The sequence below is a fragment of the Felis catus genome, chromosome A3 (assembly GCF_018350175.1).
Source record: "Felis catus isolate Fca126 chromosome A3, F.catus_Fca126_mat1.0, whole genome shotgun sequence".
In the NCBI taxonomy this organism is placed as follows: Eukaryota; Metazoa; Chordata; class Mammalia; order Carnivora; family Felidae; genus Felis; species Felis catus.
In genome coordinates, this window is record NC_058370.1 from 25,842,906 (window position 1) to 25,869,030 (window position 26,125).

Sequence of the window (26,125 nt, forward strand, 5' to 3'; positions counted from 1 at the left end):
GGTACCGATGGAGACAAGATTTGGTCAACAGGGAAACCTTAGTCTGGGATCCAGGAGCCCTGGCGTCTCATTTGATCTTCCCGGTCACTTTCTGTGTGGCTGCATCAAGCCACTCAATTTCTCTGAGCCTCTCTGAGCTTCTTCATCTGCAAACCTGACATATTTTTACTTGCCCTGCTTCTTGAGAGGAAAACATGGCCCTGGATATAGAAGTGCTTTGTAAATGGGCAGTAAGTTCCTCTGCACATGTGGTCCTAAGAACAGCCAGAGTTTACTAAGTGTGTTATGTGCCCGACATCTTGCCAAGCACTTTGTCTCCATCACCCCATTTTACCTTCATGAGGACCTTATGAAATACGTGCTTTTATCATGCTTGCTTTATGGCCAGAGAAGTGAGGTGTGGGGAGAGAGAATAATTTGCCCTAGAACACACAGCTAAGTGGCAGTTAGAACCCAAAGCCAGGCAGGCTGGCCCCAGAGCGCATCCTATGGTCTAACGCTTCCATTGGTAGACACGGCAAGCAGCAGTCGCCATTTGCCGAGGGCCTACTTTGTGCCAGTCCCCACGCTAGGTGCTTTCCACTCACCATTTCACTTAGTCAAATCTTCTTAACAACCTTGAGAGGCACGCACTATTAACTTCAATTTATAGCCGAAGAAATAGAAGTGAGATAATTTTGGCCAAGGTGACTCAGCGGTAATGACAGAGCCAGGATTATGAGAGATGGTTATTGTTTGAATTCCCTCGGATACTTGAGCTAGTGGATGAGGATGCTATGGTAGATTGCATTTTCCAAAGACGACCACAACTATATATTTATCCTGTCCCACATCTTCTGCATGCAGTGTTAATACGGGGGTGGGGGTGTCTGTATTCCTCCTCCATGAGTCGGGGTAAAGCTGGCGATTGCTCCAAAGAATGCAGCACAACCAAAGTGATGCTGTGCTTCCATTCTCTCTTTCTGGAGACACCTGCCCTGGGCTTCAGTCACTATGTTATGAGGAATCCCAGGCCATCCAGAGTCCACAGGTAAGCTCCAACCGACAGTCCCAGCCAAGGACACTGCTAATAGCCAGCATCACCCGCCAGACATGTCAGTGAGCAAGCCTTCAGGTGACTACAACCCCAGCCAATACCTAATTCCAACACAGAGAGAGTCCAGGCTGGAACCGTCCAACTCAACTGCTCCTGAATTCCTGATAGAAGCCACCAAATTTGGAGGGCAATTTGTTATGCAACAATATATAACTAAATCGGATGCAAAGGAAGTGGTAACAAGGGCTAAAGCCAATGATCTCCCTTATTACAGTCATTATAGCAACTTACTCACCCTTGTGTGTCACCTCTTGAAGAAAGACTCTGATATGATATCCCTGGATCCTAGCACAGAGCCTACGGGTATACAGCAGGCATTAATGGTGGGAATATTCTTCTCTGCCCATTTTCTTTAGCTCAGTCCCATCACGGGGGAGGCAAGGAGACAAAGGCAGGGTGGGTGGTGAGCTGGGCCAACCTCCTCAGTTCCAGAGAAGATCAGCAAGGACTCCCCTTTGGCAAGAATGGGAGTGGATTAGAGTGGGGGCTTATAGGTGGTTATGGAGGCAGGAAGATCCAGCTCCCAGTTCCAGGTTCACCATCTAATTGCTGGGTGACTTTGGCTGAGTCAAGTTACCTCTCTGAGCCTAAGTCTCTCAGCTGTAAAATGAAGCTGAGAGCAGATCCTTGTTACAAGGAGGTTGGAGGATGAATAAGATAATGTGCACAAAGCCCCTGGCATGGCACTGGGCCCATGAGAAACCCTAATAGATAGCAGTGATCATGGAAAGGAATTTCTTTTTTATTTTTTTAATTTGTTTTTAAAGAGAGAGCATGAGTGGGGGGAGAAGGGCAGGGGAAGGAGAGAGAGAAAGAGGGAATCTTAAGTAGGCTCTGCACTCAGCACAGAGCCCAAAGTGGAGCTCAATCCCATGACCCTGGAATCATGACCTGAGCCAAAATCAAGAGTCAGATGCTCTGCTGACTGAGCCACCCAGGCACTCCTGGGAAGATAATTTCTTATTTTAAAAAATTTTAATGTTTATTTTTGAGAGAGAGAGAGAGAGAGAGAGAGAGCATGAGTAGGGGAGGGGCAGAGTGAGAGGGAGACACAGAATCCAAAGTAGGCTCCAGGCTCTGAGGTGTCAGCACAGATCCTGCTGTGGGTTCAAAGTCGCAAACTGGGAGATCATGACGTGAGCTGAAGAGGGACACTTAACCAACTGAGCCACCCAGGCGCTCCCTGGAAAGGTAATTTCTTAATAATCTAACAGAGATGGTAGCTTCTTGAGAATCACCTGGAATTTGTTTTTAATACTATAGAAATTGGGAGGGAATGTCCCCTCCCCACCCCCCACTCCCTACCCCCCACCATCTCCAGTCCTAGGCCTGGGATTTTTCTGTGTGTGTTGGGGGTGGGGAGGAGACGGTATGAGCCCAGTGGGGAAGGGAGAAGGCTGAGAAAGGTCCTCATCAGCCTTCCTTGTAGATCAGGACTGACAGTAGTCGCTTTCCAGAAGTCTAGACCAGGGCGTAAAGGATTCAAATGCCTTCAGGAGCCAGGCAAGCAGCTCAAATGAGGGAAGGGGCTGCCATGCACTGGAGGGCAAGTGCCTTTCAAAATGTGTGATTTTTACAAGACACTAGCCAACTGTACCATATGGGAGACGTGGACCCCTTCTGGCTAGAACTTAGAACTTTCCAGAAAAGCAGGGATTTTTTTTTTTTTTTAATTCTGATGAAGTGCCTGTAAATGTAAGGTCCTTTTTTGGCAAGGTCTTTGTTTTGTTCACTGTGTATTCCCAGCCTCCACAGTAGGGCCTGGCTTATCATGGACACACACACACACAACTTGTCAAGAGCGTGAATTGAAACTTTTGATTTTAAGATACTGGCAACTACGTCAGATTTCAAAAGTTATTCAAATAGGGACGTCTGGGTGGCTCAGTCGGTTAAGCATCCAACTTTCAGTTTCAGCTTAGGTCATGATCTCACGGTTCATGGGTTCGACGCCTGAGTTGGGCTCTGTGCTGACAGTGTGGAGCCTGCTTAGGATTCTCTTTCCCTCTCTTTCTGCCCCTCTCCTCTTCATGCTCTCTCTCTCAAAATAAATAAGTAAACTTAATAAAAAAAAAAGTGATTCAAATATATGTTGTGGGACACACGCACACATGTGCACACACTTGTGCACTCACACTGCTGGGCTCCATCCCTGGGACTGCCAGTTTAAGAACTCAAGCCCCGAACTATAGCTGAGCGAGCTGGATGGAGGGAAAACAGACACAAGGAGCTTGGGATTGGAGGTCACCAGAGTAGGGCAGACCTCACCCTCCCTGGGCGTGAGGAGGCAGATATGGAATGTTGGGTCTGCGCTCTCACCTGATGGATGCTCACGAAGGCTTGAATGTGAGAAATGCTGGAAAGAATGGCCTGTAGAGTGCCTCCAGGCCTCAGGTTGACCAGAAGGCTGAGGGAGGAGGCAGCAGGACCTCCCGGGGCCACTCTGTAGCCTGGGTGAGGGGCAGTGGGCACAGCCAACACACACAGGGGGGACTTGTTTGGGGTCCAAGTGCATCCCAGGGAGGGGAGGGCAGAAGAAGGGAGGAGCCAGGGTTCCTGGACTGGATTTCATTTTTTTTTTTAATTTTTTTTTCAACGTTTATTTATTTTTGGGAGAGAGACAGAGCATGAACGGGGGAGGGGCACAGAGAGACGGAGACACAGAATCGGAAACAGGCTCCAGGCTCTGAGCCGTCAGCCCAGAGCCCGACGCGGGGCTCGAACTCACGGACCGCGAGATCATGACCTGGCTGAAGTCGGATGCTTAACCGACTGCGCCACCCAGGAGCCCCAGGATTTCATTTGAGTTAGAAGAAAGAAATATGAGAGAGAGCTGACAGACGCAGTGACACGAGTGGATCTCACAAGCATTATGTTGAACAAAAGAAGTCAGTACGATTCTGCTTCCATGGAGATCAAAAGCAGATGAGACAAGACTCACCCATGGGGATAGAGGTCAGAAGAGTAGTCCCCTCTGGGGGCAGGTATGACCAGGATGGGGCATAGGGGAGACTCTTGGGTGATGGAAGTGTTCTGTCTTGAGATTTGGGCAGTGATTACATGGGTGTACACATAAGGAAAGAGTCATCGAGATGTACATTTTATGTATGCAACTCAATTTAAAAAGAAATTTTAAAATTTAAAGAAATTTTAAGAAATGTGGAAGAAAGGAAGAAAGAAGAAAGACAAAGGAGGGAAGGAAAGAAGGAAGAAAGAAGGAAAGAAAGAAAGAAAGAAAGAAAGAAAGAAAGCAAGCAGTGGGGAAGGAAGGGAAGGAGGAATTAAGGAAGGAAAACAGGCAGACAGTGGGCAGGCAGGAGGGCACTCCTTTGCTGGAGGACTCAGAAGCTCATCATATCTATTACACCATCTGGTTTTTACTACCACGTTTAAGTGGCTTCGACCCAGATTTTTCTCTCACAGGACTGTCTCTGAAATCAGGAGGCATCTTACAATTCATGTGTTTAATTCGCAGCGCGTTGGCTTTCTTGGTAGTACGTACAAAGGACTGGTGTCATGTGGTGCCCGCGGGGTCCCCTCTCGAGCACCCTGCAGATGAAGGAGGGGGGGATTGCGTCCTCATAAACTGGACCGAGAAATGAACAACTACAGTTATGATTGTTGTTTGCAGACGCCCAATTGCAATCCCCACCCTGCCACCCCCTTGGATCCCCCACAGGACCCCGGTCATGTGAAGGGAGCTCATGCCCCCTTCTGGCCTGGGACCTGCGGGGAGGTGGCCGAAGCGGTCTCACACACGAGCAGAGCACCTGTTCTCTCTGGGCTAACAGCCTCCAAAACAATGACAATGACAATTGCGCCAGCAGATTCTGGGCCCTGCGCTTAGCACTCATCTCTCATCTCTGTGTCCCTTCCTCCCAGGCAGGGAGTGCTCTGAATCCTTGATATTTGCCACAAATGAGCGAAATCAACACAGTGTGTTCATAAGCCGACACATTTCTGGTCTTTGGACAAGTGGGCTTTGGATTTCCCATAGGTGTGGTGTTGGTTATTTGACAGACATAATATACCAAAGGTTGAGGGTCTCCATTCTGCAGATCTGGAAACTGAGGCCCCAGGGTCATCTGGCAGGACAGCGTCACGGCTAGGACCAGAACCCAGGGCTCCAGCTCCTTATCCAGCACCACCCGGCTGCTCTCCAGGCCTCTGAGAGCAGGGAATGTGGGGCCCTTACCTGGGTTATGGCTCCCGTCACCTGGGACCTTTGGGTCTCCTCCACCTGCCCCTGGAGTGAGTTCCAGCGGTGGAGAAGAGCTTAAGTAGCAGGCAGGAGGGGGCAGGCAGGTGCCCTGGGGGCCCTGAGCAGAGCTTCTGGAAGACTGGCCACTTGTGGCTGATACCAGCAAGGAGGTGGGGTGGAGAACAGGAGGCCTGAGGAGGATGAGGCCATGAGGTCAGCTGGGTGGGAACTTGTCACTTCCTGAGACCACCATGAATCCCTGCGTGTGTGTGTGCGTGTGTGTCTGTGTGTGTGTTGCATCATGTACGCAATTGTGTGTGTGGGTGTGTGTGTGGAGGGGTTCTCTGCAGGCACCCACGTCTCTTGGTGTGCATCTTGCAAAGTTCTGGGAATAGAACACGGCTTTTACCTGATTCCCTGAGGCATCTTAAGTGCCCCGGAAGTTAGCTTCCATTTTTAGGCAACTTCCTGTGGAGTCTCTTAGTTTTCTTGGGGGAGAATCACTGACTTGGGGGAGACTGTCAGCCTTTCTGTAGGTGTCAGAAATCTCAAAATTCGTAAGGAAACTCACATTTCTGAGAGGACACTCGAATTCTTGAAAAATGCTAACCTTTCCTTGTGAAATCTTTCTATGTTGAAGAGCCTTTGTTTCTAAGAATTCTAATGACAGCTCAGAAAGACCAGTGTTCTGTAAGAATATAGTGTCTGGGGGTGAGGGGTGGGGCGGTGCACTAATCCTGAGGGAATTCCAAGGCATTGTCAACATCCCTAAGGAGTCTCAGTGGTGTTGGGAGAATTCCGGTTCTGGTTGAGAGAAGGGCCACAATTTCTCTGGAAATGCCAGTACTCCTGTGGGACTTCTCTCTCCTCCCAGGGGTCACCAAAGGAGCGGCAGAGCCCCCAGGCTGGGCTCAGAGTGCCCATAGTGGCTTTAGGGGCTCTGTCATTGGCCAGCTGGGGAATCTTGAATGTGTCACGTCCTATCACAGGGTCTCAGATGCCCTCCAGGCACCGGCCCCAGCAGTGCTTCCCTGGTGGTCGGGAAGGCTGACCGGCAAACTCTAAAGGGTGGTGCCATTGGAGGGCTGTTGTGGCCATGAGGATGGGTCTTTCTGTCGCCATTCACTCATCCTCAGTGTGTTTCTCCTGGGAGAGGAGGCTGTGGCCCAGAGAGGCAAAGGGGCTCAGCGAGATCACACAGCAAATGAGTGCTGCACGAGGAGGGACCCAGGTCCCCTGACCTCCACAGGGGAGGAGGTCTCACTTCATCTTAACCCCACTTTCTCATCCCTCCCAGGCATGCAGGCTGTGCCCTGTGTCCTTAGGATGCCACTGGTGTGGGAATCCGGAGCTGGGCACAAGGTGACCAGGCCAAAGGATGCCTGGATTGGGCAGGCTGCCTGGCAAGGGCTGGCTGGCCTCCCTCTCTGCCTGCAGGCTCTTTGCCCATTTTGCACCTCGCTCATGGGAAATGGTGGGACAGTGCCAGGCCTGAGGGATAGGACGGTGTGACCAGGCTCAGTCAGGGCTGAGGATGCTCACAACCAAACAGCCAGGGTGGCTTTTGGGTAAGTCCCTTCTCTTGAAGCCTCAGTTTGTACCATCTGTAAAATGGGCATATACGGGTCTGGAGACCTCCATCAGGGAGGGTTGGCAGGAGGTTTATCTGCTGAGATGGGGGGATGGGGAAAATCAGCCGGGCCAACTCTCCCTCTCATCTCGGGGTCCAGATGCAGAACCTTGTGGGCTGTCCCTTTCTCCATCTGTTCACAGCCCTGGGGATTTACGTGCAGCATTACCCCAGAGCCTCGGAAGACACACTAATTTTTAGTCAAAGAAACCTCCACCTGAGCAGACTCCAAATCATTTTGTTTGTACTAATACAATTTGGTTTAAACCATGTGCCTCTCACATCTTTACTGAAGCAGAACATGCAAACACAAAGTGCACAAATCATAAGCATAGAGCTGGCAGCATTAGCATGAAGTGAAGCTTCTCGTGTGCTAAGGGCTGGCTTGTGTCCACCTCCCAAATCGATATGCTGAAATCCCAACTCCCAGCACCTCAGACTGTGCCCGTACTTGGAGAGAGAGAGAGCCTTTAAACAGGTCATTAAGTTAAAATGAGGTCAGGAGGGTCAACCCTAATTCAATCTGAATGATGTCTTTATACAAAGAGGGGATTGGTGCTAAGAGGGAAAAAGGCAAGGCAGAGAGTATGAAGGGTTGAGAGAAAGGGGGAAAAATTTTTGATACAGAGGTCGGAGAAGTCCTCACTGAGAAGGTGACTTAGAGCAAAGACTGCAGGAGGTGAGAAAGGAGGCCATAATTATATCTCAGGGATGAGCTGTCTGGGCAGAGGGGGCAGCATGTGCAAAGGCCCTGGGGTGGAAAAGGTGCCGGTGTGTTAGAGGAGTCGTTAAGAGGTTAGCAGGGCTGTTGCAAAGCTAACAAATGGGAAAAGAACAGGGGAGGGGGGTGGCAGGCAGAGAGGGAAGTGCACTCCTCTGAATCAAAAATATGTATCTTGATTAAAAGTTCTTCAATTTTGTTTTTTACCATAAGGCACTGTTTAAAATAACCTTTTACATTGTTATTACAATTAACATTCATGGATAGTCTGTTAACAATTTAATAATGATTAAACACAAAGTAATATTGATTTGGAAGTGGATGTTTTAAGGAAATGAACAGAGCTTTTTCTCAATTTGTTCTTTTATCTGCACATGAATTTAGTCACTGCTGGAAGGGACAGGATTCAGCAAAGCAGCAGAGACCTAATTTTCAACTTCGGAGAACTAAGTGCTATAAAAAATTGCTGTTTATTTGTTTGGCAAATGGGTGGACATGGGGGAGTTTCATTAAGACGGTGTTGCTCAATTCTCGGAACTGCTTCCAACATTTATGCCAAAAATCACGAGATTGTGATCAAAGATTGTTTCCCAATAACTCTAAGTAGATTGGTAGCAGCAATAACACTCCTCTTCTGCTGAAAGCAAATTGAAAACCACCTGGCTCGCTTCCCGGGCATTGGTGGGGCCATCACACCCCTTTTGTTCAGAGCCCTGGCGGCCAGGCTCCCAGCCGATGGCCTTGAACAGGGATTAGGGACGGAAAGGGAACTATCTTTCAGAAAGGGGGAGAAGGAATGTCTGTAGAAGGGAAGGTGGGGAGCTTTGTGGGAGAAGCCACTTTTGAGAGGAAGGTTCTTGGGAAAAAGAACACAGTCCTGCAGATGAAGCCATAGAAAGTTCTCTTGTATCCCTGCTCCATCCCCCGGGGACTCAGTGAGGAAGCGCATTGCGGGCTCTGGGTTCAAATCCTGAGTCTGCCCTTCGTTATCAGTGTGTTCTCATACTGATTGACCAACTCGCCTACGCCTCAATTTCCTCATCTGTAAACGGGGACAAGAATAAGGCAGTAACAAATGGTCTGGCCAGCACATGGCAAGTGCTCAGAGAATCTTGGCTGCTTCTGTGAAAAGATTTTAATAGGACTTTATCTCCACCGTCACCACTATTATCCTCATTGACCAGAAGCTGTCTTGGGAGTGAGAGGGCCTGGAGGGGCAGGGCTTCTGAAGCCCACTGTCCTGCAACCCAAGCGGCCCAACCCCCAAAGCTGTTTTTCTATCAGGCTGCCCGGAAACTCTCATTTGGTCAAAGAGCTCAGTTTGAACACTCTGGTAAGATGTGGACTGCTGATTCCCAGCCTCACACCCCACTCCTCTGGTCATTTTGCATGACCCCGTGTTTGGCTGAGTTTAAATGTCACCCCATTGTCTCTGTGGCTTAGGTTAGAAACACGTGCTCTGAAGTCAGGACTACCTGCATTTGAATCTCAGCTTTGCTCTTCACGCTTGAGGTGGCCCCAAGCTACCTTTCTGAGCCTCCGTGTCCTTGCCTGTCAGATGCAGTTGGCGCTTGTTCGTGAAGTAAAGGGCTATTGCGACGGCCGGCTGAGTCGCCTGCCAAGGGCACATCACGTGTCAGGCACCAAGTAAGCCCGAACCACGGCTGCTCTTAGGATGAGGGCGAGGAGTCTTTTGGGCGTGAGCAGGAGGCCTGGCTTGTCACCGAGCCCTGTCCTTTCCTCACCAGGTGGCCTTGGGAAGTCACACCTTCCCATGCCCCATGCCTCAGTCTCCCATCTGTGAAATGGGAATCCCAACCCTTGCTCTGCCTCACAGCTCCCACGTGAGGGTCAAATGAATCACAGCTACAGCACATTCTGTAACCCTCCAGTCGGGGAGGGTCTGCCCAAGTCTGGGAAGAGGAGCTGGGGCCTGCACCCTGCTCTCTGCCAGTGCCATAGAGAGAGGAGAGGACCCTGGCATTTAGAGGCTGCGTAGCGGCCAAGATCCCAAGACTGGCGGCCTTGGCAAAGATTCCCAAGATCCAGCATGGCCTCTCAAACAGTAGAGCCGCCTAAGCTCAAAGGACAGGAGGCAGGGGAGGCTGTCTTACTCATCCTGTGCCCCGGAACATAGTAGTTGCTCAACGAACGATCGGTAGATGAAGAATCAGATGCGTGGCCCATGAAAGGGTAGATCTGGGCAAGGACAGGAGCCAGGAGACTCTTCTGGTGCAGAAACCAGGGAACAAGGCCCTGAAGCAGGACAATGCCAATAAACAGTTTGAGCGATCTGGGCAACTTGGAGAGAGGGTAACAGTTGCACATCCGGGATGAGGGATGAGGGCAGGTAGAGGGAGGACAGAGAGAGCTGTGAGGGTGCAGCCAGAGAGACTGGGGGTGAAGGGCGGTGCAGAATTCCCCAGGGGGCAGGTGAATCGGGGCAGGGGGGGTGCTTGAAGTGAGATGTTAGTGTTCAGATGGGGCGGAGGTGGGGGCCGGGCCAGGCAGGGGGCTCAGGGCTGACAACAAGGGCTCCTGAAAGCTGAGCCCTGTGGCTCCCCTAGGGCAACAGCCCAGCTTGTTTTTATCAGGCCCAGGCCAGGCCAGTTTCTGCATTTGCCCTTTTCCAAGTCACCTCTTGTGGGGAAAGTGCAGGGGGGCCAGGAGCTGACAGCTGGGCTGGCTCTCTGTCATAGTCACCTCCGTGCAGGGGACAGGAGCAGACTCATGGGATTTGGGGAATCGTTTGAAACGCCCTCAAGTCAGTCAGGCCCAGCTGGGTTCAGCATCAAATACCTGGGTCCCAAAACCAACTCTGTCACCAGCTTGCTATGTGCCCCTTGCTTTCTCCAGACTCAGTTTCACTGATTGCACAATTAAGAGTGTCGACTAAAACAGTGTTTCTCCAGGTCTTTCCCCCAATCAGCCCGTGAAGCTTATTAAACTCAGATTCCAGTTCCCCATCTTGAAGTTACTGAGTCAGAAGCACTGAGAGGGGGCCTGGTGGCCTGCATTTTTACATGCTGCCCTGGGGATTCTATGTTCACCAGGGTGTGACACAGATGGTCACAGTGATGAAGTGGAAGGGGCTTTGATGTGAACTCAAGAGACTTGGTCCTGACCCTGCCACACTACTGGCACGTAGCCCTGGGCTAGCCCCTTTGCCTCTCTGGGCCTCAGTTTCCCCATCTCCAAAATGGGAAAGGCTATACTTAATGATCCACAAGGGGTGGGGGTGGGGTTTGCATTTCTCGAGCACCCGCCAGGTGTCCAGAACCCCACCTTTGGGGCTTTTAGGCTGATGGATCATTGAATCACAGACATTGACTCTTTCCCCAGAATTGTGTGAAAAATGGAAAGTTGAATCATTTGAGGGCAAGCTTTGGTGACGTTGGTGAAGTCCTGTGTCCAGTCAGAGAGCCTCAGTGTGGCAGCGGGCAGTTGGGGGCATAGGACGGCCCTCTTGCCTAAGCTCAGACCTCAGGGCTCGGGGGTAGGGACATCGCAGGGGTGTAGGCCTCAGACTGGGTGGGCGTCCTTTTCACACAGGGAGGTCCTGGGAAAATGAACTGTCAATGTCTGGTTAACCAGGCCTATACCAGTGGTCTCCTCTCTTCCTCCAAGGCCCTGACCGAGGCTCCAGCCTTTCCCACTGTGGTCTACCTTGTCCACGCTAGCATAGCCAACACCAACATCAGGTTCCTCTCCTCCTCAAGAACCTTCCATAGCTCCCCACTGCCGACGGGAGGAAATCCAAACTCTTCAGCCAAACCTGCAGGCCTCCAAAATCTGCTGTGAGCTTCCTGCTAGTAAGTTCCACCTTCCACTGCTCACTTGCTCTGGTCAGAGTAGTCTTTTTTCTACTCCCCAGAGTCTCCGGGCTTTCCTCCTTCTGGCCTTTGCTCTCTGTGGTGAAGTGAAAAGGAGCAGGTTCTGAAGTCAGACCTGGGCCACGCTCCTGTCCCTCTACTTACTTGCTGTGCTAACTTGGCCAAGTCCCTTGAGCCCTCTGAGCATCACATCCTCATCTATGAAGTGAGGATCATCCCCTTTGTCCCCCAGAATGGTTTCAAGGATTTTGTGCGATAATGGGTAGGAAGTGCCTGTCACTGCTCCTGGAACTTGCTAGAACTTCCCCTTCCATCCTTCTCCCTTTGTTAACCCAACCTGCCTTAGTGGGTATAAACTCAGAATGTCGTGTCTCCCTCCCGTGCTTTGCCCGACCCAAAGACCAACCCAATAACACCAGAAGGATCAAGGTTCCTTTTACCTGAGGAGCCCCAGGGTGGGGCCCTGGGTGCTGCCTTCTCAAAGAGTCCCAAATGGCTTTGAGAAGAACGTGACCAGAGGTGTGGGGATGGACAGGCAGAAGGGGCCTTGGGAAGTTTGTATTCAAAGAAGAGGCTCTCTCAGCGGGGTTGGTGCTGGCACAGGGGAGGGCCACGCTCAGAGCCGAAAAGCTCCAGCCGTGGGGAGTGTGGGAGCCACGGGCCACAGGTCAGCCGTGTGTGGCTCATTGTGCATTTTCTTATTTTTCAGATGACATCACCATCTTTGAGCAACCCTTCCAGGGGACCCAACGTGGGTGCTCCACCAAATGGACCACTGGACAACAGAGATGACCACCACCTCCAGAAAAAAACCAATACACTGAAAAGCATGCGTGGGGTCTCTCTCTCTCTCTTTCCTTTCAACCTTTTTCTTGCTGTGCCAACTGCTTGTTACTCCTCGTAAGACCACCACCACCGTCTCCCCAGCTGTCACCACCCCCCCCCCCATGACCACACGGCACCAGCTAGAAGCTCCGGGAAGCCGTGGGGCCGGTCAATTGTCTACTGTCCTTACACCACTCCAGTAATTGTCCAGGCGCCCCTTGCCCAGATATTAAATCAGCAAAACTTGTGTGTGGCACATAGCACTGTTCTGAGCACTTTCTCCACATTCATGCATTTAACCCTTACACTGCCCTGGAGAGGTTAAGGAGCCTGCCTGTGGTCACACAGCAGGGATGGCAGGATTAGACCAGGTAGCCTTACTCAAGGCCATGCTCCACCCTGTGTCGGATCCCTTTCTGTGTCAGAGACAAAGGAGAATGTGGGACACGCACGCACATGTCCTCCACAGAACATCTTTACCTGCGGGGAGTTGTGCATGTCAGATTGTAATGTTTCTAAGGAAGACCAGGAACCCCACTGAGTCTCTTAATGTCCTGCGTGAGTTAAGAGAGGTGGGATGGGCTGTCACCGCGGGCCGCAGGGTCTGCTCTGGGGAAACCCACTCACGGGATCAGAGCACCTCCTCCCCCAGTCCAGCTGGCCGAAGCCAAGTGTGACGGCCGATACCAGCTCTCGTCTTCCCCCAAATCTAAGTGAACCGAGTCGGTTTTGGGGCTTGGACATCTCAAAATTTGAGGATGCCGGCTTGAGGCCAAAGTGAGGCGTCTTGTAAATAACACCTGGGTTTTCCCGGCACTCTACTTAATGGGGAATAAAAACCCGTAAGTCTCCCTGGCTGGCTTCTGTCTTCTAGGGTCCCGAGAGCTCGCCTGATTGTGATAAAAAAGGAATCCAAGCACCATCTTGCCTAGGGATATACGACATCTCTGGTTTGGGCAGATTCCAAAACAATTATGTTTGATTACCCAAAGGTCCTTATAACTGCTCCTCAGAATGATCCCTCCCAGTGTACAGATGCTTGATGACAGAACCAGTGATGATACTGGTCTCTCCCCAAGTAAAGACTCGTGATGCGGTGGCGGGAGGTGGCTGGCTGATGTGGGGTTCTGGCCATGTTTGGGAGTGACAAGCTACAGGCTGAATGAATGTCCTCTCTGTGCCTGGCTCGAGACTGGGTACCCACTTGGTGCGTGTTTACTAGGCTGATCTTACGTCCCTTCTGCAAAGAACGGTTCCGGCTGTGCCTGTCGTCCTATGTACGTGTTAATAGCGCCCCTTTCACTCACAGAGCTGTCCCAGGTTGGATGACGGATTAAATGGCTACACCTAGGAATCACCAGCCTCAAAAGCAATGTTACTGAACACACCAGCATCCTGTATTGTGCCTGCTACTTCGACCTGGGGACACCCTTCCCCTTTCTGCACCTCCCCGTACTCATCTGAAAAGTGGGAGCACTGGACTAGAATAGTACTGGTTCTAGTGGAGGGCCTACAAGTGGGATTTTAGGTGTGGGGCTGAAGGTGAGGGTGGTGAAGGTAAGAGGCAACGAAGTGAACTTCACAGGCAGCAGGGACGCTCACAGGTTTCCATGACATTGTGACAAAGTAGCCGTTTTGATGAACCTGGAAGGGCCTTTGTGACTGCTTTGACTGAGTACAACAGGGGGGAGCCTGGGTGGCTCAGTCGGTTAAGCGGCCGACTTCGGCTCAGGTCGTGATCTCATGGTTCGTGTGTTGGAGCCCCGCGTCGGGCTCTGTGCTGACAGCTCGGAGCCTGGAGCCTGCTTCGGATTCTGTGTCTCCCTCCCTCTCTGCCACTTCCCTGCTCACTCTCTCTCTCTCTCTCTCTCAAAAATAAATAAAGCTTAAGGAATTTTTAATAAAAAAAAATAAATGAGTACAACAGGAGTGACACTACATGACCTCCAAAACTAGATCATAAAGTGGCACGCAGGTTCCATTTTGTGCCCTTGGGAGGCTCACATTTTGAACCCAGCAAGCACATGGACAGGCCGCGTGTTTTGTGCCCTTGGGAGGCTCACATTTTGAACCCAGCAAGCACATGGACAGGCCGCGTGGAGGTGTTCTGGCTAGCAGCCAACATCAGCCCCCAGACGGGTGAGTGAAGAAGCTTCCAAATGATTCCAGCTGCAGCCCTCAAGTCACTCTCGGCCATTCTTCCCAGCTGAGGCCGGATATCTTGGAGCAGAGAGAAGCTGTCATGACTCACAGAATCTGTGAGGAAACTGAGACTGTGTTTTATGTCACCAAGTTTTGAGATGGCTTGTTACTCAGGCTTAGCAGCAGAAACTTATAAATGAGCTCCTGGCGGGGGCTTCCAGAGTTTGCTATTCGTCAGCTATGACTCAAGAAGAAGACCAGTGAAGTTACATGGCAAGTCTCATGGCCATGTCCTGCCAGGAACCTGCTCAAGCAGCCCCACTTGCCTCAAAGCTTGTGGAACTGCTTAATAGAGGCTCTTCTCGCTTTTAAACTTAAAACAGCAGTTTAGGGGAGCCCGGCTGGCTCAGTCGGTGGAGCGTGCAACTCTTGATCTCAGGGTTGTAAGTTCGAGCCCCACGTTGGGTGCAGACATTACTGAAAAATAAAATCTTAAAAAGTAAAATGAAACAACTGTTCACTTGGTGGTTCGGTCAACATCATTGTGAGCTGAAGGAGGAGGGGGCAGCGTAGTCCGAGGCCTGAACAATCCGGCCAGGTGTTGATGATCCTCTCCTGTTGTATCAGCTGCACTAATCTAATCCCATCATGCCTCACTCCTCCACTAGCACCCGCCAGTGCCCCAGAAGTCCAAGCATTCTGGACCATGTATCATCATTTGGACCCTCAACCCCGTGCTACTCTGCCTAAATTCTAATATGATCCAACCTCGTCCCTTCCTCCTTCCCTATTCTTCCAAATCTTTCCGTCTTCTTACTTTAAAGAATGACTGAACGTGTCCTTTGAATGTTGAGAAACCACAGTCGATGGAAAATGAAACGAGTTATTTATAATCCAAAAGTTCTACACCTCCCCCTGCCAAGTTTTAGAAATCCCCTAGAAAATTAAATAGCAGAAGAAATTAAACTTGTTGGAGTGTACGGGTGTGTTTTAATGTCTGAGGAAGGGTTGTAAGGGGCCTATGGAGAGCTTCACTGCCCCTCCTCCAGGGAGGACCAGGGGACACATGGCTGGGGGCAGACCCTACAGGGGTCCTTGTGGACAGTGATTTGGGATTTGGATTTTGCTCTGGATGCCATGAAAAGCCCATAGAAGGGCTTGAAGCAGGGAAAGGAGGTGATTGGATGTCTGCAATTACAAAAACCTTCTGGCCACTGAGTGGAAAATGGATAGTATGTGCCAGCCTGGAAGAGCGGAGACCAATGACAAAGTTGGGAGTGGTTCAGAAGAGAGATGATGGGAGGAACCAAGGTGGAGGTAGAAATAGAAACAAATGGACGAATTCATGGGAATTACAGGAGTTGGTTCTAACACAAAGGCAGTAAGAACAGTAAAGCCATGCATGACCCATCTGCCTGGGAACCAAGTTCCGGATTCTCTTTACAGACACCGCCCTCTAAGGCGGGACTTCCTCTCCTCTAGCCTTTCCCAGAACAGACTGGACAGGAAGTCCTGCCCCACTTCTCTCTGAGCTGCCCCTCCCCCCCATCTCTGGGGCTAGGATTTGGGCATTACCAAGGAGACCAGGGGAGAAAGAGACCCTAGATCCTTCCACTAGGAAGAAGAGTGATAATACAAAAGTTTCAAAAAAAAAAAAAGTTTTAAAAATCCCGTAGAAAATTAAATGGCAGAAGAAATTAAACTTCTGCCCCAGAGAGGTCTGTCTGATGATGGTGTGTTTCCTCTTTGGAGAGGTTGACCTTCCTTGACAACCCAATGGTGCCTCCCCCTCTCCTTTCCCTCTCTGATACGTGTCCCTGTTTATTCCCTCCCTTTATGACCCTCAAGACAATCTCAAAATAGCCTTTTTGGTCATTTGCTTATTGTTTTCTTCAGCCTTATTATTTAAGGTGTGTCTTGTGGACTAGAATCTAAGCTTCTAAACTTCGTGAGGGCAGAATGGGCACTCAGAGAAGGAAGGAAGGAAGGAAGGAAGGAAGGAAGGAAGGATGCAGCCAGGAATACACCCAATACACTATTGAGTTACATAAACTATTGGGAAAAACCAAACCAAACAAACAAAAACAACAACAAAAAAAGTCTTTAAAAAAAATCCCTGGGAGGAAAAGCTATCTTAATTATGTAAAAGGGACTTCAGTGTTTCTGTGCCTTTTTAAGGCTGGAAGCTGGGATCAAATAGCTCTGCTGAAACCGCTCTGAATGTGCCCTGTGGCTCTAAACATAGCCACGGAGCCGTTTGGGAGAGCAGCCTCTGCCTTGCTCTGGGAGGGGTTCCTTGGGCACTCTCTTGCCAGCATGTCAAATGCCCTTCCTTGTTCTCAGTTTAGCTCTGATCAGAGGCAAGGGGCCCCGAGGGCTCACACTTGCGACACTAGCACTAACCACAGCAAGCCCAGATTGAGTGCTTAACTGTGTGCCAGCCTTAGTGCCAAACACTTCAGAAAAAAAAAACTCATTTAAATAGCTTCACACTTAGAGTGTAATAACAATTATTATTATCCATTTTACAGATGGGAAAACCGAAGTTCAGAAGGCTAAGGGTCTCACCAAGTCAACCAACTGGCAGAGAGGGAAGAGCCCCATCCTTCTGACGCCAAGATGCTTATTCTCTAGTGACCTCCTGACACCAGAATTGAGTTTAGTGACGCACAAAGCTGTCTTGTTGACAGGGGAACCTCTCTGTAGAATGCCGTGTGATTGTTTTGAACATGAAGACGCTGGCTGTTCCCCTCGCTGTCTGGCAGACAGGGTTTCCAGGAGGCTTTGGGTGTGGGTTAGCCAAACAGGTACTCTGAACTGACAATACATTGGCAGGGTCTGGGTTTCAGCGAACCTGGAGTCATTGGGCTTTATTTCTAGAAACCAAGGGCATGCATGAGAAGGACCAGCTTGTGAACCTCATTTTCTGGGCTGCTGCTGCATCTGGGCCTCCCCAGTTTGGACCTGAAGGCATGAGGTGCCTTGGGTTTCTGTAGAATCTCTGTGCAACAGGAGTCTCGCTATCCCCCTGTCCTAGCCTCATCTCCCCAGGAGGACATGGGAGAGCGTGGAACACAGTGCCTGTGCTCAGCAATATGTCTGGTTTTCCTCCCTTCCTCGCCATAAGAAAGGATCACACTTCCCTACCCCTTGAGGTCAGGCAGGGTCATGCGACCTGCTTTGGCCAATGAAATATGAGAAGAAGTGATATGCCTCTCTTCCTAGCAGATGCATGGGAGCAGTACAGGTGTGCGACTCTCTGTGCTTTCTTTCTGCTCAGGACTACACAGTTTTGGGGCCAAACTCAGTGGGGCTTCTCCCTGCAGCTTATGAACAGAATCAGTGTGGTGGGTGGTTAAGACATGGGCTCTGGAGCTCACTCGTCAGGTTCCAACCCCAGCTCTGCGACTTTGCAGCTGTGTGACCTTGGGCAAGTCCCTGCATTTCTTGGTTCCTCAGTTTCCCCATCTGCAAAATAGGGACCCACCTGGTACCTACCTCATGGTGCTCTCATGAGGTTAAATGAGATCAAGACACAAAGCCTGAGTGCAGGGCTCAGCAGGTAGTTAAGCCCTTGACGGACATGAGCTCTCAGAAAGATGGGGCAGAAGGGTATCTTTTTTTGTCCCCTGGGACCTGGGATACAGCCATCCACCCTTTAGGACCTGGGAAAGTCTTGCTGGGGACACAGAAGAGGAAAGGAAGGGAGAAAGCAGCTGAGAGCTGAGGAAGGAGAGGACACCCTCGTCATCATGGCACATGGGAGGTAGGCTAGATGGCAGTTCCTCTGGCAGTGTGGAGCCTGATGATTCTGAACTTGTTGCTTCTGAGTCTGGGCCCTCCCTGTGTGCTGAGGAGTGGTGGGGGAAACCGAGGCAAGAGGAATCAGCCAAATTGAGCCCTGAACCAAGGCAGTGAGAACTGACTTAAATCCCCTCCTGTCCACCTGTAGGGTCCTCATAGGTATCTGATATTTTTTTCACTCATGACCTGAACCATCCTCCATCAGGTCATAGCTACAGCTGCCAGGTGCCCCTGGCCAGCCATCGAGGGAAGAAACACCCAGACCCTGAGGGAAGGTATTTGTGGAGACTTGCCCCAACTGCAGGGAAATTGGAATCTTTTATTGAAAGTGTAAAGTATGCAGTGTGGAGTCTGGCATGGAGTCCAAAAGGCCTCAGTCCTCCAGGTGACCTCCTTCCCTCTGTGGGTGCTGACTGTAGGGCTAACCGTGGATGGGACTGTTTGCCCACAGGGCCAATGGCTGGTTCCTTTTTTGGGTGGGGGCATGTGGGAAGAGGGTTGCAGGGCTAGGGAAGGACTGTCATAGGGGGCTGAAGGGACTCGGGGCCAGGGGCTGTGTTAGGCAGAGCCTTTTCAGGGCTGGTTCTGGCTTCTTCCAGGGCTTCGGCAGCATCTCTGCCTCTGTTGTTCAGGCACTCAGCACCAGAAGGTCCTTGGAGAACAGAAGAGAGAATCCAGTTAATGGATGAGATGACTTCTGCCTGCAGCCTAGTAGTCACCTGCCTTTGGATTGGGCAAGTCACATTTCTGGGAAGGAGCAGTTCTGAAGAGAGGAGACAATTGGGGGCAAGGGGCCTGCAGATCACCCTGGCCATGTCATTGGCTTGCCCTGTACAGGGGACCTTGGGCAAGACACTTCCCTCCCCACCCCTCATCTCTTTCTTCTCCCAAATAAGAGAAGCAGGCCTGGGCCTCTGTCCACACTCTCCCCAAATCCAATTTCCACAACTAAAAATATCTACAACAAAGTAAATAATAGGTTTAACCCACAGAACAAAATAAATACCCATGAGTCTGTACTGATATAAATTATTGGATCAATAAATAAATGGTGAGCAGGGATGGTTCTTCCTCGTAGGAGATTTCTACCTAATAAATGTGAAAGGAGTTATAGAGTCTCCATTGGGCAAACACCGCACTAATAACTGTTGCAGACAAGAACCATTAAAGAATGCTAAAATGAGTGGCAGAAAGCATGATGAGAAGTAGGATATTTGGGTCATCTCCAAGTATCTCCTTGTGAGATATTTATTAGTTACAATGGGAAAAATCGTAACTTAGCAGTGGGGAAACTGGCAGGAACCACCTTAACCACATGATCAAAGTCAATATCCCTGGGAAGAAGGCGTTGACATTGTGTGCCCCCGATACGGTGCACTGAAAAGGCACACAGCATCGCTTCAGTGGTGTTCTTGCCAAAAATACATAACCTCAATCTAATCATGAGAAAACATCTGTCAAATCCAAATTGTAGGGCACCCCACACAATGGGCCAGACTCATCAGAAATGTCAAGGTCATAAAACACAAGGGAAAATTTAGCAACTGTCACACATTGGAGGACACGGTCGCAGATTTGGACTGATGACCAAATGCAAAGTGGGATCCTGGATCCTAAACCAGACAAAGGACATCAGTGGGAAAACTGTCAAGGAAGGCCTGTAGATCAGTTAATAGTTTTGTATCAGTGTGAACTTCCTGGTTTTGATCATTATACTCTGGGTATATAAGATGGCAACATTAGGGGAAACTGAGTGAAGAGTGTTCTAGTGCTCTGTGTACTATTTTTTCAACTCTTCTGTAAGTCTAAAATTGTTTGAAAATGAAAAATTATGGGCGCCTTGGTGGCTCAGTTGTTAAGCATCTGACTTTGGCTCAGGTCATGATCTCACAGTTGGTGAGTTCAAGTCCCACATCGGGTGAGCTCAAGCCCTGCTTTGGGTGAACACGAGCCCACTTCAGGTAAAAGATGAATCCTGCTTCAGGTGATCCCTGCTTCTCTCTCTCTCTCTCTCTCTCTCCCCTTCTGGGATTCTTCCTCTCTCTGCCCCTTGCTCACTTGCGCCCTCTCTCTCTCTCTCTCAACAACAAAAAAAGAAAATGAAAAATTAAAATACTTGGCTAGACCCATATAATAATAACAAGAAGAAAGAGGAAGAGGAAGAAGAGGAAGAAGAGGAAGAAGGAGGAGAAGAGAAGGAGAAGAATTAGCTACTATTTACAGAGGTTGTATGAGACCAAGACTGGACTGGGTCTTTAAATCAGTGGTTCTGCTACTAGGAATTTATCCAAGGGATACAGGAGTGCTTATTCTTAGGGGCACATGCACCCCAATGTTTACAACAGCACTTTCAACAATGGCCAAATTATGGAAAGAGCCTAAATGTCCATCAACTGACGAATGGATAAAGAAGATGTGGTTTATATATACAATGGAATACTACTGGGCAATGAGAAAGAATGAAATCCTGCCATTTGCAGCAACATGGATGCAACTGGAAGGTATTATGCTAAGTGAAATAAGTCAGTCAGAGAAAGATAGATATCATATGTTTTCACTCATATGTGGATCTTGAGAAACTTAACAGAAGACCATGGGGGAAGGGAAGGGGAAAAAATAGTTACAGACAGAGAGGGAAGGAGGCAAACCATGAGAGACTCTTAAATACAGAGAACAAACTGAGGGTGGATGGGGGGTGGGGGAGAAGGGAAAGTGGGTGATGGGCATTGACGAAGGCACTTGTTGGATGAGCACTGGGTGTTGTATGTAAGCGATGAATCACAGGAATCTACCCCCAAAGCCAAGAGCATTCTTTACACAGAGTATGTTAGCCAATTTGACAATAAATTATATTAAAAAAATAAAAAATAAAATGTTTATGCACAAAAAATAAATAACTCAGTGGCTCTATACCTTTCAGAACCAACACTCCATTTTACATTTTATTACAGGTATTTGTGTTGTCTCTCTTATTATTCTTTTTTTTCTCTTTTATTATTCTGCAATAAAATTCATAACCTATATAATCTACTTACATCCCTTACTAGAATATAAAGAAGAAATAAAAGGTAAGTAGTTTATAATAAAATAATATGTATTTTGATGTGAAATACTCAAGCATGATTATCCAAGAAAGAAAAAATCATCCCCAGTAATTTAAAAAGGGCTCTCAGGTTGGGGAGGGGGCTTGCAATACAGTCCCCGTCGAGAATCACTGGTTGGCGCCACCTCCGTTATTTCAGTGCAAAACCTACTTCTCAGGAGCTGGCTGACCTCGGGCAGGTGGCCTACCCTTTCTGACCCTCAGGTCCTACATCTATGACATGAGGGCAAACAGCAGCCAGGGTCGTGCTAGGGCCCAAATGCATACGAGCTAGTGCATGGGACACAGGATGTGCCTGGGAAATGGCATATGATGATGATGGTGACGGTGATGATAAATTTGTGCCAATCCCATCCGTATTTCCTAACCCCCCCTTTAAAAGTGAAGAGTAGTTAACACTAAGATGCTGTATCTTGGGGCGCCTGGGTGGCTTAGTCTGTTAAGCGTCTGACTGTAGATTTCAGCTCAGGTCAGGATCTCATGGTCGTGAGAGCCTGCTCAAGATTCTCTCTCCCTCTCCTTCTGCCCCTCACCCCTGCTCACATGCGGGTGCTCTAAATAAATAAATAAATAAATAAAATGCTGTATCTCATTTAATTTCTCATCACAAACCCTATGAGAGGGGCATTACCGTTCCCATTTTCAGATGAGGAAACTGAGGCTCAGGGCAGCACCGAGGCCCTCCAGGAGCTCAAGAGATGGGACCAGGACACGCACCACTGAGGACCATCCCAGCACCTACATCTGACCTCTGTCCACACTGCCCCTTCAAGGTCACTGCCCGCCTCCTTTGACTGCTCCCCTGAGGTGGTGGTGGGGGCCATCCCTGCCTGGGCTGAGACCCAAGCCCGACAGGTGTGTGAGGAGCTGGGCTCTCTGCACGCTGCTGGAGGCGGTGTGGACGGGGCCATCTTTTGAAAAAGAAATGGTTGTTCTGGGGGAAAATCCATTCTTTCCATTTCTGGGAGTGTGTTCTGAGGAGCATACTGAATCCCAGACCCAGAAACACCTTTGTGCACCAGGATCTTTATTACAATGAGGACACTGAGGATGATGGACCCTTCTAGATTCTTCTCTGTGTGCCAGGGGCTGTTTAAGGCACTTTGCACGTAGAATCTCACTTTATTCTAAAAGTAGCCCTATAGTTAGGTACTATGGTTAGCCCCTTTTTACAGAGGAGAAAACAGGCTCAGAGAAGTTAAGTAACTTATCTGGGGTCTCCCAGCAGGATACTGGCAGAGGCAGGATTTGAACCCAAGCTGTTGGGTTCTAGCATCCTCATTCTTTAATGCCAGCGCCCTACTGATCAAAATTGTGTTTAAAAATAAAACTCCAGAAAGACTGGGATGAAAACAGCGAAATGCTCTAAATGTTCATTTCTAGGTTGCAAATATGTCTAAGAGGATAAACAGGTGTTTGTTTAATCTTTTCTGTATTTTCCAAATTGCAGATAATGAGCATATGCAGTTTTGATAGTGGAAAAAGACCCCCTGCATTTGAATTTCAAGGCAACTGCCATGATTATAATTAGAAATTACTTCAGGAATATTTATCCAAAGGCCCATCTTCCCACTGGCTGGGGGAGCTTTGCAAGGGTCAGCGTTGTACATTTTGCTCACTGCTGTATTCCCAGCCCCTTGCACATTGTTTGGCACTCAGAAGGTGCTCAGTAAAAGTTTTTCCAATGAACTACATCACACTTCCACTTTGGGTGAGCCCCTTACTGCTCTGAGCCTCAGTATTCCCATCTGCGAGATGGGGGCAAGGACGTCTGCCATGAGGACGAAATGAGATGGTGGGTTGGAAAACTTTATTTAAGGGTTCTTAAGCTTGGTGTCTTCTTCCCCCAGCCCCGCCCTTTGAGGAAACAGGCCCCTCTTGCCCCACCCTTCACCTCCCTTCTCTTCCTCCTCCCAATTCCTGGGCATGGAGCGGAGAGCGAAAAGAGCTCTTCCTCCCTTACCTCCAAGACGTCGATGTCTGCATTGCTGAAATCGATGTTGAGGATTTTGGGGAGAGGGACGCCAGAGCCCAGCACGGCTGTGAAAAGAGACAACAACAAAATGGTCAGGCACAGTCAGCGTGGCTGAGAGGTGTCAGCCACACAGGAGGCTACCAATATTTTCAAGGAAACCAGCCATTTCTCCTCCGTCTCTAGGCCTTTGTCTTTGTAGATGCTCCCACCCAGAGCACACTCCCTCACCCTTGCCTGTCTGCCAGGCTCTGAGCCTTCCCCGGGACTGTTTGGATGTCATGCCCTCTATGAGATTTCCTCCACCCCAGGCCGAGCAACCTTGGGCTCCTGCCTCTCCCTCGAACTGCCCCCCCACCATTCTTGAAATCACAGAATGTTAATTCTCTGCTTCCACATCTGTCACCTCTACCCGTCTTGTGAGTTTCTTGCAGGCAAGGACTGTGTCCCCGGTGTCACCCAGCCCTGGGCTGGGCACAGAGGAGTGGACAGATGTTTGCTGAAGGATACACATGGGGCCCCAACAAGTGACTGCCATGGGATGTGCTGTTTGCTTTTAGATTGGCAGAACTGAAGTAGATTCATACTGATTCATGTTCTGGGAAGGAAGGGAGGAAGGAAGGAAGGAAGGAAGGAAGGAAGGAAGGAAGGAAGGAAAGAAGGAGGGAAGGAAGGAAGGAAGGAAGGAGAGAAGGAAGGAAGGAAGGAAGGAAGGAAGGGAGGAAGGAAGGGAGGAGAGAAGGAAGGAAGGAAGGAAGGGAGGAGATAAGGAAGGAAGGAGAGAAGGAAGGAAGGGAGGAAAGAACGTAAGAAGGAAGAGAGGGATGAAAAGACAAGTGAAGGAATCTGGATTAAATGAAGTCAAACAGATTTTCTGCCTCCAGCAGGACTTTTCAGAGAGAAGGAACATTGTAAACCTACCCCAGAGTAGTATATTCAGAATTTCCCAAACTTGCTTGGCGCCACGGAACCCTTTCCTTAAGAGTATCTTATGGGACGAATTTTTTCACGGAACCCACTTTGAGAATCCTGGCTCTTCTCCAACCTCTTACTTTTGAGAATGGCAAATTGCATTACAGCGAGACCAAGGGGCCTGCTGCCCAGTTCACACCACCTCTTAGTGACCAAGCCAGGGTGAGAGTCTCCACCTTTTGCCTCACAGGTCAGCCCAGCCCAGCCTAGCTCCTGATGTCGTCCTCTCCCGCTGGCGAACGTGCCTGACCTTGGTGGCCAGGGCTTTTCTGTGATTGAGATTTGGCCTCCTCTGGTGACAGTTTTCGGGATAAAGGTCCATCTGACATCAAGAGCACCCCCAACGAACCCTCGCTGGTAGAGCTCATAGCAGCCGCTCTCTGTCCTCTTCTCCATGATGCAGAAGCAGGGAGAGGGAGGGTGCGGCCAGACCAGTGGAGGCCTTGGGGGCGAGGTTTCCAGTTAAAATGGGGTTCAGCTACCCCAGCCTCCAGTGGCCCTGCAGGTCAGGTGGCTTCCTGATAACATCCTTGAGGCACCACAGAGAGGGGGAATCATGCTCAGTCCCTTCTTTTTATGAAGTTGGGCAAGAAAACCCTCATGATAACGTGGCTGCCTAGGGGGCACATTCTGGGTTAGGAGGCTGGGGAGATCGATAAGAGCAACTTTAGCTTTATCTGTACTGACGAAACTTTCTACAACAATAATGTATTCACACTGTCTCTGCATGTAAAATTAAATATGTGATATCAAAGATAAAAAAAAACACAAAACACAAAAAACAAAAACAAAAATCAATCAGGGACATAACAATGTCAATATACCTAATAATACTAAACTATACACCTAAAAATGGTTAAGAAGGTAAATCTCACATTATGGGTATTTTACCACGATTAAAAATAAACCTCAAAGATATCAGGAAATATTTTAGGCCATATTTTTTTTTAATGGAGAAAAAAGAGTTTAATAGGCAATATAACCAGGGGTCGAGATTAATTGCCTCTGGGAGGTGAGATTTTACCTTTTATTTATTTTTTATTTATTAAAAAAATTTTTTTTAATGTTTATTTTTGAGAGAGAGAGAGAGAGACAGAGCATGAACAGGGAGGGGCAGAGAGAGAAGGAAACAGGCTCCAGGCTCTGAGCTGTCAGCACAGAGCCCGACGTGGGGCTTGAACTCACGGACTGTGAGATCATGACCTGAGCCGAAGTCGGACACTTAACCGATGAAGCCACCCAGGCGCTCCGAGATTTTACCTTTTAAACTGTTCAGGACTTTCTAAAACTTACACACATATAATTTTCATGTGTGATCAGAATTTTACATGGATAATCAGAAAAATCAGCCAAATAAGTGAAGAAGAAGGAAAGGGAGGAGGAGGGGGAGGAGGAGGGGGAGGAGGAAGAGGAGGAGGAGGGGGAAGAGGAGGGGGAGGAGGAGGGGGAGGAGAAGGAGAGAAAAAGGAGGAGAAGGAGGAGAAGGAGAGAAGAAGGCGGCAGAAGCAGCAAATATGGAAGTTGATGCACCCTTGGGGCAATATTTGCGCTTAGAGGGTTAAATAAATAAGCTTAGAATGAAGCTCTCAGGAATACGGTTGAGGTAGAATGGCTGTGTGTCAAACATGCTCGACGAACCAGCAGCCACCAGGTCCCCAAGCCACCCCCCACCCCCGCGGAGGCACAGGCACCGCTCTCACCGTTCATGGCGGGCAGAAACGCCAGGTCGAAGATCTTCCCCACCAGCACCTCCAAGAGGCCAACCTGCAGGGGAAGGACGAGAACTCAACCCAGGCATTGGTTCGCTCAGATCCCCGGGGGGCCCC

General features: G+C 49.4%; 1 protein-coding gene and 1 long non-coding RNA gene across 2 annotated transcripts in view; both read right to left on the reverse strand.

The window, feature by feature from the left end:
- Positions 1 to 3,836: 3,836 nt before the first annotated feature.
- Positions 3,837 to 5,952, reverse strand: LOC111559700. Its single transcript, XR_002740815.2, has 3 exons — positions 5,707 to 5,952; positions 5,292 to 5,488; positions 3,837 to 4,645 (listed from the first exon to the last, which is right to left on the reverse strand). It is a non-coding gene; the product is annotated as an uncharacterized LOC111559700 (long non-coding RNA).
- Positions 5,953 to 18,551: 12,599 nt separating this feature from the next.
- BPIFB4 (BPI fold containing family B member 4) overlaps positions 18,552 to 26,125 on the reverse strand; it is a 30,501-nt gene continuing 22,927 nt past the window's right edge. Inside the window, exons 15-17 of the mRNA XM_023250913.2 lie at positions 26,000 to 26,063; positions 23,319 to 23,395; positions 18,552 to 18,904 (exon numbers count right to left, since the gene is read on the reverse strand). Coding sequence (XP_023106681.2) covers positions 18,881 to 18,904; positions 23,319 to 23,395; positions 26,000 to 26,063 — 165 coding nt within the window. The 3' untranslated portion in view covers positions 18,552 to 18,880. The remainder of the gene's footprint in view (positions 18,905 to 23,318; positions 23,396 to 25,999; positions 26,064 to 26,125) is intronic.